At 42.8% G+C, this 14620-nt stretch overlaps 1 protein-coding gene across 1 annotated transcript in view; it reads right to left on the bottom strand.

The window, feature by feature from the left end:
* The window catches only part of PHF11 (PHD finger protein 11), a 33902-nt gene extending 20376 nt beyond the window's left edge, over positions 1–13526 (bottom strand). The window contains exons 1-2 of the mRNA NM_001046144.1: positions 13226–13526; positions 6839–6960 (exon numbers count right to left, since the gene is read on the bottom strand). Coding sequence (NP_001039609.1) covers positions 6839–6960; positions 13226–13319 — 216 coding nt within the window. The 5' untranslated portion in view covers positions 13320–13526. The remainder of the gene's footprint in view (positions 1–6838; positions 6961–13225) is intronic.
* Positions 13527–14620: the final 1094 nt, after the last annotated feature.

Genomic DNA, 14620 nt, shown 5'->3' with positions numbered 1-14620 from the left:
AAAAGGGAACCCTGTGCATGGATGGTGGGAATGTAAGTTGGTACAGCTGCTATGGAAAACAATATGGAGGTTCCTCAAAAAAAACTAAAAACAGAACTATCATATGATCCAGCAATTCCACTCCTGGGTATGCATCCAAGGAAAATGAAAACACAAATTCAAGAAGATGCACATACCACAATGTTCATAACAGTGTTATTTACAATAGCCAAAGTGTGGAAGCAGACTAAGTGTCCATCAACAGATGGACGGAAAATAAAGATGTGCGGTGTGTGACTCTTTGTGACCCCGTGGACTGTAGCCCGCCAGGCTTCTCTGTCCGGGAATTCTCCAAGCAAGAATACTGGAGTGGGTAGCCACTTCAGAAGATTCCTTCTCCAGGGGATCTTCCAGATCCATGGATCAAACTCGAGTCTCTCTCACTGCAGGCAGATTCTTTACTATCTGAGCCACTAGGGAAGCTCCTATATGTATATATAATATATACACACACACATATCTATGTATGTATGTATGTGTATATTTAGTATGCACACACACAAACGCACAATGGAATACTCTTCAGCCATAAAAAAGAATGAAATTTTGCCATCTGCAACAACATGGATGGATGTGGAAGGTATTATGCTTAGTGAAAGAAGTCAAAGACAGTACTTGTCATCACTTATATGTGGAATCTAAAAAAATAAACTAGTGATATAATACACAAAAAACACACCTACATGAAGACACACAGTCAGATGTGCACAGCAGAGTTATCTTAAAATTCCCAGGTGGTGCTGGTGGTAAAGGACCCACCCTAATGAAGGAGACACAAGAGAAGCAGGTACCATCCCTGGGTTGGTAAGATTCCCTGAGGAGGGCATGGCAACCCACTCCAGTATGCTTGCCTGGAGAATCCCATGGACAGAGGAGCCTGGCGGGCCACAGTCCATAGAGTTGCAAAGAGATGGACACGACTGAACCAACTGAGCACAGCACACAGCATAGCCCCACAATGAAAATAATACATATGTCTATCAACAGACGAATGAATAAACAGATTAGGACAGATCCATACAATGGAATACTATGCAGAACTAAAAAGGAACAAAATACAGATACAAGAAACACCATGGAAGAATCTCCAAAGACTGTTAATGAGCAAAAGATGCCAGACACAAAGCATACATACTGGTTCCTTTCATATGAGATGAGAAAGACAGGTTCAACCTAGAGGTGCTGCGGCTGGAGGGGAAGTGGTTACAAGGAGGCATGAGAGAACCTTCTTGGGTAACGGAAATGTTCTACATCTTGATGGTGGTAGCGGTTACATTGGCAAATACGTGAATTCATACTCTCTGAACTGTACACTTAAAATGAGTGCTTTTTAATGTAAATTGTACCAACAGGGTTAACTGAACATACAAAATGAACATTAAGAGTATATTAGGATAAACATCACAATCAAATAGTGTTATTCTCAGAATGGCTTAACAGCAGAAAATAAACAAGCACATATCTTATAGTAACAAATTAAAAGGAGAAAACTTGAGACATGAAAACCAAACATATCAGAATCTTCTGCTATAAAGAAAGTTATTGGGACACTTGAACCTGAAACCTGAGTGGTCTGAGGATCAGGTGATAGTAATATATTAATGCTGAATCCCTGATTTTGATGGTTACATTGTGATTATGTAAATATCCTTGTTTGTAAAAAAGACACACTAAGTGTTCAGGAAAGATAATATATCGTGTCTCAATTTCCAATGGTTCTGTCAATGAAAATAATCAACGAACAATCTATAATAAGAATGGATTTGAGCCAAATGAAGGCCTAGCCCGGAAGTCCATTTCCCAGATTACTCTAAGAAACTGCTCCGCAGAAACACTGTTTCTAGTACAGTTTTATACCTTGTTAGAACAAAGAACATTAAACAAGTCAGCGTTACATTTCTTCAAAATTATTTTTAAAAAAAAGAAGAAGAAAAAGAACAGACCAGCACATACGCAGTGAGTCAGTATGACCTTGGTACCTGGGAAGGGAGGTTTATCATCAACGAAGGACCTGTGTTGGCATGCCAGGAAGAGAGGCATTTAATCTTTATTTTTAACATGGACTTTTTTTACTTCTGGTCAATGTCCCCTTATCTCTAACAAATAAAGCAGATGTACAATGTATATTTGATAGGCCACAGAAAGACTATTTTAGTTAGCATAAAATTCAAGTTAACTCATGTATAAGCCAGAATGACTTTCCTGTATCTCAATATGTGAATAGTTCTTTGATCAGTTCCAACAAAAAAGATTCTTTGTACTGTATGTGCAACTTTTCTGTAAGTTTGAGATTTAAGAAAGTCAAAGTATGTATATAAAAAAAGAAAGCATCTAGCATTGTGCATGCCCAGAGAAAGAGAGGGAAAGAACCCAGAAGATCATTACAATAGATGCAGAAAAAAGCGCTTCATAATATTCAATACTTTAACTTGTAGAAAACTAAAAATAAAAGGGAGCTATCTAATTTTAATAAATTGGAAGTATTAAAAACTTAAATACAAATTTAATGATAAAACCTAGAAGCATCCCAGTAATATAAGAACAATCAAGGCTCACTAAAATGCTTCTAATCACCAGTATAACAAATGTTCTAGAAAAATGTGGTAAAATAAGAAAAAGAAATTAAGAGGCCCAGAAATTTATAGGAAAAAAAAGTCTTCATTTATAGATGAGGACTGCCCAAATAAAATATCCAAGTAAATCTGATTTTTAGATGCAAGAACTTGGCAAGATTTTTGGATGAGTTAAAAAAAAATCAATAGTGTTTGTGTATATCAATTATGTTGTCTAGTTGCTAAGTCACATCCGACTCTTGCAACCCTGTGGACTATAGTCTCCTCTGTTCATGGGATTCTCCAAGCAAGCATACACTGCAGCAGGCTGTCATTTCCTCTCCAGGAGATCTTTCTGATCCCCAGATTGAATCTGCATCTCCTGTATTGGCACGTGGGTTCTTTACCACTGAGCCACCAGGGAAGCCAGTATACCAATAATAGTCCATTTTAAAAATGTATTAACAAAAACAAAACAAAAACCAACGCAGGAATAGACCTGACCCAAAGTTCTGACAAAAATTGTTGGGCATTTTTGAAATTCATAAAAGATGTGGCTAATTGGAGAGACAGCCCTGTTAATGGAAAGACATATTGTGAGGGTGTCTATTTTTCCCAAATTTATCTATAAATTCCATAGAATTCCAGTTAAAATTCCAATAGAAATTTCTGTGAAACCTGATAAGCTGATCTCAAATTCAAAGTGCAAAAAAAATAACTAAGGCTTATCGTAAAATCATAGTAATTAAGAGCATTGTACCAGCTCAGGGATACATAAGTGACCAATGGAACAGAATGGACAGCCAAGAAAGATATCTGTGCCCATATGAGAATACTGTTAAGAGCAACAGGTAAGGATGAAGGTTCAAGAACTAGACATCTAGGTGAGAGTCCTGGCTCAGTCACTTACAGCCCTGCGACCTTGGGCAAGTCACTTAATCTCTCTGTGCCTCAGTTGTTCCACCTTTAGTTTGGGCGTAATTACAAAACCTCCGTCTTAGAGTAGTGGTGAGGGTGAATAGTTAAGCACAGGTAAGCTCCCAGAGTATTACCTTACACACAGTGGACACCAAATCGTAATAACAATAACCATTATTATCACTACAGATCAGTAAGGAAAGGATAGTTTGTTTTTTAATAACAGTGCAGGAAAGTGAAAGTGTTAGTTGCTCAGTTGTGTCCGATTCTTTGCCATCCCATGGACTGTAGCCCACCAGGCTCCTCTGTCCATGGGATTCTCCAGCGAAGACTGGAGTGGGTAGCCATTTCCTTCTCCAGGGGACCTTCCCAACCCAGGGATCAAACCTGGGTCTCCCACACTTCAGGCGAGATAGAGCTGGGGGAAGTAGTTAATCACATAGAAAAAAACAAAAAAAGTGAGAGAGTCAATTCCTAGGTAGGTTGATAAGAAGTCCAGGTTACTCAAGGAGGAGAGAGGGGGCTGGAGTGCCCAAAGAGGAGAAAAGGACAAATGTTTTTTTCTACACTGCTTTGTCTTAGTCAATATAACAATGAATCTTGCTCAAAGACATGTTTCTCCTTAACAAGAACCTTCTGACTAATCTTGTTATCTTAAGATGTATGTTGTGGGAGTGCATCTGTAAGACCCTTTATTATAATAAGGTATATAGTGCCCTTGCAAAGACCAGTGAGCGGGGTACTCTCCACCCCCCTTCTGATGTCTGTGTCAGAAGCTTTCTCTGTCCCTTTTTCATTTTAATAAAACTGCTACACAAAAGCTCTTGAGTGATCAAGCCTGGCTCCTGGTCCCAAAGCTAAACCATCTTCAGATACCAAGAATCTGGCATTGTTCACCATAAGCTGTCAAAAGTAGATCCCTGTTTTATATGGTAATCCAGATAAATTCAGTTGCATCAAAAATATCACTTCCCTTAATTATTTCAATCTTTCCTTTAGCTTTCTAATTTGTTGTTGTTTAGTAGCTAAGTTGTATCCAACTCGTTTGTGACCCACAGACTCTAACCCAACAGGCTCCTCAGTCCATGGGGTTTCCCAGGCAAAAGAGGGAGTTGCCATTTCCTTCTCCAGGGGATCTTCTCAACTAGGGATCAAACCCACATCTCCTGCATTGTCAGATGGATTCTTTACCAGTGAGCCACCTGGGAAGCCCATAGCTTTCTAATTTACCTCAGTCCTAAATGAGCTGTTTCTAAATCCAAAGGCATTCTTATTATCAACAATAAACTGATTAGCATAATTTTAAAAAGAAACTAAATGAGAACAACACAATTTTTAAACTTTTTGGGAAACAGAACCTTAATATGGAAAAGAAATTTTTAGGGTGAAAATCCTACAAATTATAAAGGAAAATGATGAATGTTAATTACATTACAAGCTTCCATGCAACAGGAAGCACCATAAATAAAATCAAAAGCCAAATATATGATAAAGCATTGAATGTATTTTTATGTAAATAAACATATGTAAGTGAAATTAAGATCTCAAAAATAAAATGTAGTCTCTGAACAGAAGTCACAGAATCAACAAACAGAACTGCAAAAAGAAAGCAAATAGAACCACATAGAAGAAGCACAGCAAGGGAGGTGCAAGCCCACTATGTCATCCAGGAACTGCAAATACAAACAAGAGACTATCTCACACCCATCTGAAAGGAAAACATTAAATTTCATAGCATCATGACAGACACCAAACCACAGACCCAAGGAGGAACTGTGAAGAGAAAGAAAAGAAAAGCTACAGGCTGGGAGAAAATACATAAAATATATCTGTCAAAGGACTTCTATCCAAAATACAAAGAGCTCTTAAAACTTAACAACAACAAGCTAATTAAAAACTGGACAAAAGATCTGAACAGACAACACCAAAGAAGATACACAGATGGCAAATAAATACATGAAAAGATGTTCAAAATCTCGTGTCATCAGGCCACTAATGATTCAGATACAAACAACATGAGCTCACTCATTTCGGGTGGGGATGTAAAGTGGCACAGCCACCGTGGAGGACAGTTCGGCAATTTTGTACACAATTACGCACACTTTTACCAGATCTAAATAAATAAATAGATCACACAGCACTAAGTGTTGACAAAGAACAGTGGAAGTCAAACTTGGCGCAATCCCTTTGGAGAGCAGTTTGGCACATTTCTTGAGGCGCAGAATGCACTCTTCCTGAGCCCAGCAGTTCTGCTTTTTGCTAAGTGCTCCCCAGATCAGAGGAAAGCTCCCATGAATTAGGAGACCTATCCAGGGATATTCATGGCAGCTGGTCAGTCACATAAAAAACTGGAAAACCCCAAATGATCATTCACTTTAATAGTGATTATACGGACTTCCCTGGGGGTCCAGTGACTAAGAATGTGCCTGCCGATGCAGGGGACTTGGGCTCGATCCCTGATCCGGGAAGATCCCACACGTCTTGCAACTAAGCCTGTGCATCACAACGGCTGAGCCTGCGCCCTGCGGAGCCTCTGCTCTGCAACAAGAGAAGCCCCAGCGCTGAGAAGCCCACGTACCGCCAACTAGAGAGCAGCCCCTGCTTGCTGCAACTAGAGAAAGCCCAGGCGCAGCAACGGAGACCCAGCACAGGCAAAAGATAAGTAAATACTAAAGAAAAACACGATCATTTTAAAAAGACTAATTACAGTCATAAAATGGAATACTGTAACATTTAAAATTAAAGATTAGAGCTACTATCAACATGGATAAGTCTCACTAATCCACAGAATTTGATAGAAATTCTGTAAAGTCCAAGAACATATAAAACAATATCATATTATTGTTTAGAAATACTTAAATATGTGGTGGAAGCATAAAATTAAAAACACAACATAATAATAAGTACCAAATTTGTGTTGGTGAAGGAATGCCACGAATGGGACAGAGAAGGGAGAGTCCTTAACTATCTACGTTGTTTTTCCTTAAAAAAAATAAAAGCTGAAGTGAGTATCATATAATATCATTTAATAAGTCTGGGGTAGACATTTTATAAATGTCTATGGGTATCTGTTACATTTGAAATATTTAAAATATCTTTAAAGAAGCTTCTTCACCATAATTCCTTATGTTTGATCAGTTATAAATAAAACCAAAAGTAATCAAAAAATATTACTATCTGAAACTTTAAAATGAGAAAAATATGCTCCCCAAATCCCCACTTAAAAGCCCAAACCATGGGCAGCCAATGTGTTGTTCTTTGTTGTATTCAAAGTACATTTATCTATTTCAGGATGTCCTTCCCTGAAGGACTCGTGTGTTCAAACTTACCAAACAGTTTTCATGAGCAGCTATATTCTCTGACTGTGCAAAGTACAGGACACTACACTCGAGGTCTTTGGGGCAGAGCGCGCATATCCTTTTTTGCAACCTTTCTGCAACCTGGAAGACACCTACAAAGTAACATCCCTCATGAGAAATGGAAAAGTGGAATTCCTTGGTCTGTAACTCCTCCACCCATCTGAAAGGAGAGGGCTGGGCACTTGTTTTTAGAAGAGAGTCTTAGCTCCCAGGGAAAGAAAATTCGGGACCCAAGTAGAAAAGCACCTTTGCAATTATTTAAATTTTACTTTTGCATTTTTTTAATGGCTTAATGAAAAAAAAAAAAAAGAAAATATTTTATTTAAAATGTCCAGGGACTTTCTAAAAACTAAATAAATAAAAGATCTAAACATGAGGGACAATGGGGTTCCCAGATGGCGCTAGTGGTAAAGAACCCGCCTGCCAATGCAGGAGATATAAGAGACGCGGTTTGACTCCTGGGTCAGAAAGATTCCCATGGAGGAGGGAATGACAACCCACTCCAGTCTTCCTGCCAGGAGAATCCCATAGACAGAGAAGCCTGGTGAGCTAACAGTCCACAGGGTTACAAAGAGTCAGATACGACTGGAGACACTGAGCACACACAGACATGAGGAAACCCTTTGCCTAACAAACTTTAGTAGGAATTTAAATACAAAGTTCTCACATCACTTTCCTGCCCATAGGAAGTTCTCAATTATAATCATTGACATTATAAATCAATTGTATTCAAGAAATAATGCTCTAACCACCTATAAAAAAGAATTTAGATTCTTATATTCAAAAATTTGGGGTGAATTAAAGAAGTAAATGAACAATGTACTTAAATGTGATGTAATCTAGCATTATAATAAATTAGGAGAGAAAGATACATGATAGGAAGCAGATTTTTTTTTAAGAGAAGAATGAAGAAGGGAAAGAAACAGAGAGCTAGGAAGAACAGTGAAGAGTCAGAGATGGAGAAAAAAGCCAGCTGTTCCCAACAGCCCACTTGGACGTACCAGTGGGAGACAACCTTTACTCTCTAATCTATTAGTTTGCTGTTAATTTGGCCACAAGCATCCATGTAGTATTTCTTCGCCCTTTCCAATGCTCATCCTCTTTATTCATCTGGTTTTCCATAGCAGAAAGCACTTTCAATTTTACCTTCAAATTTTAGTTCTGAAACAAAACTTCATTTAACGGTGAAAGGGTTTAATTTAGATGAGGTTAAACTGCTTAAGCACTTCTTAAAAGTCTTTTTGGTTACTCCAAAGTGGAAGATCTCGCGGCACCTCTCTTAAATCAGACTTGGCATCTCACACTGTCCAAAGACCTCACTTTGGAGCTAGCATTTGTTTCACGTTCAGATGAGTTTCTTCTTTAATTATCATGTTTCCTGGATTGGAGTTCTGCTTAGTGGGGCTACAGATGAGTGATCCTCCTGCTCCTATCAACCAAGAAAACAGGAGTGGGCGAGACCGAGAGAAAATGCCTCAGATGAAACGCAACCAGCGAACTGCTGCTTTTCATTCCTCTCCAACTACCACCGGGTTGGGAGCACCTCTTTGTACAAGAGTCACTGTGTTGAGGGCTCTAGACCAGCGCTGACTGTAGAAACACCATGTGAGCCACAGGTGCAAATGAAGAATTTCTAGAAGCCTCATTTAAAAAAGCAAAGGAGGGACTTCCCTGGAGGTCCCATGGTTAACACTCTGTGCTCTCCATGCAGGGGCATGGGTTTGATCCCATTGGGGATCTAAGATTCCACATGCTACATGGCAGGTCCCCCTCAAGAGGAAGTTGGTGAAATTAATTTTAATAGGCTTTATTCCATCAAATATATCCAAAATACTACCCTTTCGACATTTAATCAATAAAACAATTAATTCATCCTTTGTACCGAGTTTTGAAGTCCAGTGTGTTTAGTGCTTACTGCACGTCTCAACTGGACAACCCACATTTTCAATGCTCAAGAGGCAGAGGCAGACGGTGGCTACTATATGGAAGATATGGTACAGATGGAAGAAGGTACAGCAGAGAATATAAAAGAAACATAAGACAGAACTGTTGCCTGCAAGAAGCTTACAAGGTAAACAAGGAGACGCAGTAGCAACTAGGAAAGTAAAAAAGAAAGAATACCTGGCACAGAGTAAAGTAGCTGTTGAGTAGGAAAGAGCTCACTTTGGAGCTAGCATAAAATACGTGCTATGGTAAGAGGAGGAAATGCTCCCTATAGGATGGGGTGCTGGCAAGGACACGGATTTGAGCCGGTACAACCTGGAGATGAAAAGGGGAGTCAAGGTGGGAGGGACGTTGCAGACAGAAGCACAGACGGGGGAAGAGGCCAAGAGGTCTGACTGGGAGACAGCCGATCAGCGGGACTGAAGAGGAGAGTTCGTGCAAAGGAAGCTGGAAAAGAATTTGAGGAACAGATGGTGAAAGGCTGCCAGGAAGGATTTTTGAGGAAGGGAATAACATGATGAAAGAGTTGTCTTAAGCTCCATTTCAGTACAAGGAGAGAAATACAGTGCACCTGGACAGAAGGCTGGATGTCATAATGCTGTCTGTTCTATCTCAAGTAAGGGCAAACAAAAACATGCTGCCTGCCATCAAGCCATCAGCCACTGCAGCAATACCCCCCCCCCCAAAAATGGGGTGCCCTCAGGGGAATTCAGGATGGTGAAACCAGAATACTTGCTCTAAATACCTACAATGCATTTCTAAGGAATAATTTCCATGAGCCCAGATTCTTGCCTCTTCCCATACTTAGAAAAGCTCTAAAATCATTAACTTGAGATTTTGTTATTAGCAGTAGTCTTCTGATGTTCAACCACATGTTTGTTTTCAGCAAAATCTACATATCCTGGCTCCTCCCTCACCTCTTCAAAGCAGTTCCTGACTCTGGCTCCCAGGCTACAGTCCTGAGTAAGGTCCCCACATGAAACAAAACTTGCAATTTTTAGGCTGTGTTTTTCTTTGGTTGGCATAAGTTTTAGATTTAATACCATTTCAAGTTAAATCTCAAGAAGGTTATTTTAAAGAGGTTTAAAAATGTATTATTTGGAAGAATAAATGATTATGGGCAGTGAACAAAACTTAGGGAAAAATGAGAGAGTGTCTGTCTGATTTTAAGACATACTATAAAGGTACAGCTGGGACAGAAAGTTAGATGACTGAGTCAAAAAAGAATACAAAGTGCAGAGAGAGATGAATCATCATCTCTAATTATGAATATAGGATATCACAAGGTGGCATTTGCGTTTCTTCTCTGGCACTGACATCCTTAGCCCATTCTTCTACTGGGTTAGTCACTATTTCCTTCCTCTTTCCTGACTTATAAGAGCTGTACTGTCTCCTGGTTTATCCAGGCTCACCATCACACATAGGAATGACTCCCAGCAGACATGTTTGTACTATGTGACTCTTTCCCTATGCAGCTGACAGTCCTAGAGGACCTACCTGCCCGTCCCAGATATACAGAATTCAGAATAGAAGATTTTAGTTCAGACTGGGCTGGCTTCTTGAAGAAGGAGATGTAAAAAACTGAGAAGCTGTGAGTGTGGCCATCTTCTATCCCATTAGCAGGAAAACTGGACCAAAGAAAGAGAAGAACAAAGCAGATATGCTGAGTGCTGTCAAAGTTTATGAAGACTTTTCAGGCCCTGGTTCCTGGCTCTTTCTGGAAAACACAACAGCATCCATGCTCCTGGGATGAGTCTGGTCTCCCTGCTTTCCAGTTATAAGCATCCCTTTTGCTTAAATGGTATCAGGTTGATTTTGCACTATTTGTAGCCAGCAGGCCCTAGTGAACACTGCCACTACCATGGCCTGATCTGTGTGTGCAGGCACATGTGCACCTGAGAGTGAGCTCTGGCAGCAGTGTGGAAAAGTGGACTGCCTTGCCCTCACTGTCTTTTATCTGGTCCATTCTGATAAGCTCATGTCCCTCCTCCTGCTTTCCCTTGTCACACCTCCACTTCCTTCTTCACATTGCTGCCAGAGAGGGCTATCTACAATGTCCACTGTCCATGTTTCTTTCTTGCTAAAAACCCTTCTCTATCACCTGGAGAATAGAAACCAAGCTCTTTACATGCAGACTCACTGGCTTCTTCAGTACGTGATGAGCACCTATTATGCATCCTTTTAGGCACTAGAAATAAAGCAGGGAATAAGATGTGAATTTCAACACTCATGAAACTTACATCCTAGTAGTAGAGACAGACCCTCAAACACATTATTTTCAGGTAGTAGTAAGTGCTATGAAGAAAAGCCGAGCAAGGGAAGGAGGGTGAGATTGATGAGGGACGGGGGACGGCTCTTCTAAACAGGGTGGGCAGGCAAGGCTGTCTGTGGAGGTCACCGCTGAGCAGAGATTTGAATATGGTGGGGGTTTAGAGGACTCACAAGGCAGAGAGGGGTGGCAGGCATCAAGATGGGTAGGGACGGGATCAGATCAGGACACGGGGTACACGGTAGCCACAGTAAGATTATTCTGGAAGCAATGAGACTACTGGAGGGCTTTGAGCAGGAGAATCATATTTGCTTTTTGTTTTATAAGGTCCTTTTGGCTACCGTGCAGTCCTGTCTGTACGAGAGGCTAGAGTGGAAGCCAGGAAACCCACAGTCTAGGCCTGAGATGATGGTGGCTTGGATGGTAGTGAGAGAAGTGGCAAGAAGAGGTCAAGCTTGAGATACATTTTGTTGACAGAACTGACTGGTCTGCCTAACACGTGAGGTGGGAGGCAAGGAGGAAAGAGCGGCACTGAGTGTGGCACTAGGGTCTTGGTCTGAGCACCTGGGTGAACGGAAGGGGGAAGGCTGCTAGTGGTTGAGTAGGTCTGGAGAATGTGGGTGTGTGCAGGCAAACAGGAGTTTGAGATCACTCCAGGCATTGATTAAATTGGTTATAGGAGTCTGGAGTTTGGGGGAAAGGTCGAGAAACAACCTCATCTCCAGTAACTCATCTTGCATTCTGTATGATCACTAGTGCTAGTGTTAAGTCACTCAGCTGTGTCCAACTCTTTGCGACCTCATGGACTGTATGTAGCCCACCAAGCTCCTCTGTCTATGGGATTCTCCAGGCAAGAATACTGGAGTGGGCAGCCATTCTCTTCTCCAGGGGATCTTCCCGACCAGGGATCAAACCCAGGTCTCCTGCATTGCTGAAAGAGTCTTTACCGTTTGAGCCACCAGGGAAGCCCACTAGCTAAATGCTCGCTGGCTAAAATGAAATAGTCAACATGTTGCTTCACTTGTGGCTGCCACACTTGATGTTTTGTGGCTGGCGCCTTTATTCGAGTCTTCATCTCTGGACTGCCCTTTCACCCTTTCTACCCCTGGGTGACTGACTCTTGCCTTTTAAAACGAAGACAGGGTGTCCCCTGAACACCAGGCTGAGCTGAAGGAGCCCCTCATTTGCGCCTCTGTGGTTCTCAGCAGCTCACACACGAGTTGCCTATTAGATTCTCTAGGGCAGGGTCTGCCTAGCTCATCACTGTATTCCTGGCACCTGGTCCTGAGCCTGCACTGGGAAGAAGGTCTACACGGGTTAGAAGACCCACACCTGTTGAACTGCAAGAAAGCTGCCCCCTCAAGAGGCTGCTGTCTCACTTAAAGACAGGGCCACAGACTTGAACTACTAAATGGAAAGGAGGGCATGGTTCCAAAACATTACATTCTCTGTGAAGTTTCCAAACTGCTTCCTGAAACCCAGCCAGCCCCACCCCCTCTCCCCGCCCGGCTTCTCCGGTGGCTCAGCGGTTTAAAAATAAATAAATAAATCCGCCTGCCAATGATCCGCCTGCCAAGATACCCTGGAGGAGGGCATGGCTACCTACTCCAGTATTCCTGCCTGGGGAATCCCTTAGACAGAGGAGCCTGGCGGGCTACAGTCCATGGGATCACAAAGAGTCGGACGCGATTTAGCGACTAAACAACTGATCCTGAGACCCAACTGACCAGTCCCTTCAAAAGGGGTCCACCTCCAACCTAGCTCCCCCTTCCCCCGGGCACTTCTCCGACCGCATTGTTTTAAAAGCGGGTGGAGCCGCGCTGGGAAAGGAAACCCACAGGCTTTTCTTTCGCTTTTCCCAGCTGGCTGCATTCCTAGCGCTGTAGGACCGCAGTAATGGGCTGTCCCATCTGCAGTGGGGGAGGCAAGGCACACGGTAAACGGAGGCAAACGATCGCCCCTCCGAGAGGCCCCGGGTAGTGGTCTGGGCGCGGGGCCGCCGGCGGTGGACGCCCGGGGGCCGCGGGGCAAAGACTTCAGCGCGGTCTCGGAGTGGGGGCTGGCGACTCCCGTAAGGCGGCGACCGGAGAGCTGCCCTGGGCCCCCACCTAGCCCCATCCGACCGCCCTCGGCGCCGTACTCACCGGTCGGGAGCGGGACTATGTCCCGCGCGGCCTGGGCCTCGGACCAGCTGGCGCCGCGGGTCGACTCGGGCGCGGAAGGCCCCGCCGTGTCCATGTCTGCGCGCTGCGTCCCCGCCGCCGGAAGTCCGCTTTGGCGAAATCAAGCTGATGGATTTCCCCTGCCGGGGAAGCGCACCGAGGCTTTGCAGACGGCTTCTCTACCTCCGAGTCTGAATTCGAACTGCTTTAAAAAAAAAAACGAATCACGCCAGGCGCTCCCCACCCTGTGCCCACTTATCCGATGGTCGGAGGAAAGGTGGCCGAAGCCCCTGGACTCAGCTGGAGAACTGATGGGTCTTCCTGAGGGATTACCCGTTATTTTCAAAAAGCCGTTATCACGTGGGGCTTCCCTGGCGGTCCAGTGATTGAGACTCCACACTTCCACTGCAGGGGGCCCGGATTCAATCCCTGATTGGGGAACTAAAATCCCACATGCCATGCGGCACAATCAAAACTAACACTCCCCCCCCTCCTCCCCCCCCCCCCAAATATTAACAGTGCAATGCCAGTTTCCAGTGGTCAGCCATTATTTCACTCACACACACCCCAAGTTTGGGCTGAATAGGTCTATCATAAGCGGAGGCAGAATTAACAGTACAATGCCAGTTTCCAGTGGTAAGCCTTTATTTAGCACCCATAATGTACACAGCACCATACAAGATGAGGTTTCTGGCGCATGGAACAAATACACAAAAGAACATAGACGCGGGTAATTAAATCGCAGTTACAAAATAAGTTGCTCTGTAAAAAAGAAACATGTAATAGCTGGTGGTTTGCTGAGGCAATCAAAGGAAAAACTTCTTGAAGTCTTGTTTTTTTGAGCAGGTTTTGAAGAGAGGAAAGGAGGCAAATTGGGGATAGAAAAGAGAAAGTGTTAAAAAGGATAACTTAGTCTTGACCAACACACATGAATTACAGAAGCAGGTGTGTGCAGCAGCAAAACGAGAGAAAAGGGCAGGCTCTGGCAGCAGTGCTTTGCCTTCAAGCGGTAAGACTGACTCATTGCCAGGCCAAAAAGTCCTAAAGAGACTGAAAAAGAGATTGAATAGCTCAGCTGGGCCAAGTGAAGCAGGTGAAGGGCCCCTTCCCCCATTCTCAGATCATAATCTCAGCTTTTCAGTGTTCCACTCTTGAGGAGGAGCAGACTGCCAAGATCACTAAGGAGAGCCTAAAACCTGAAAGACAAAGACCAAAGGAAACAGAAAAACAGAAACCTTGCAGGTCACAGAATATTCAGGAAGAAAATATAGGCATGAATGCCTGTGTGTGATGTACTATATAAATAGTATTTTCCAAGAGATAAGATACTGCAACCATGAACCAAAAATAGGATACTATTGAAAAACAAAATGTTCA

The sequence above is a fragment of the Bos taurus genome, chromosome 12 (assembly GCF_002263795.3).
Source record: "Bos taurus isolate L1 Dominette 01449 registration number 42190680 breed Hereford chromosome 12, ARS-UCD2.0, whole genome shotgun sequence".
NCBI classification, from domain to species: Eukaryota; Metazoa; Chordata; class Mammalia; order Artiodactyla; family Bovidae; genus Bos; species Bos taurus.
This window is presented reverse-complemented; position numbering and strand designations above follow the sequence as displayed.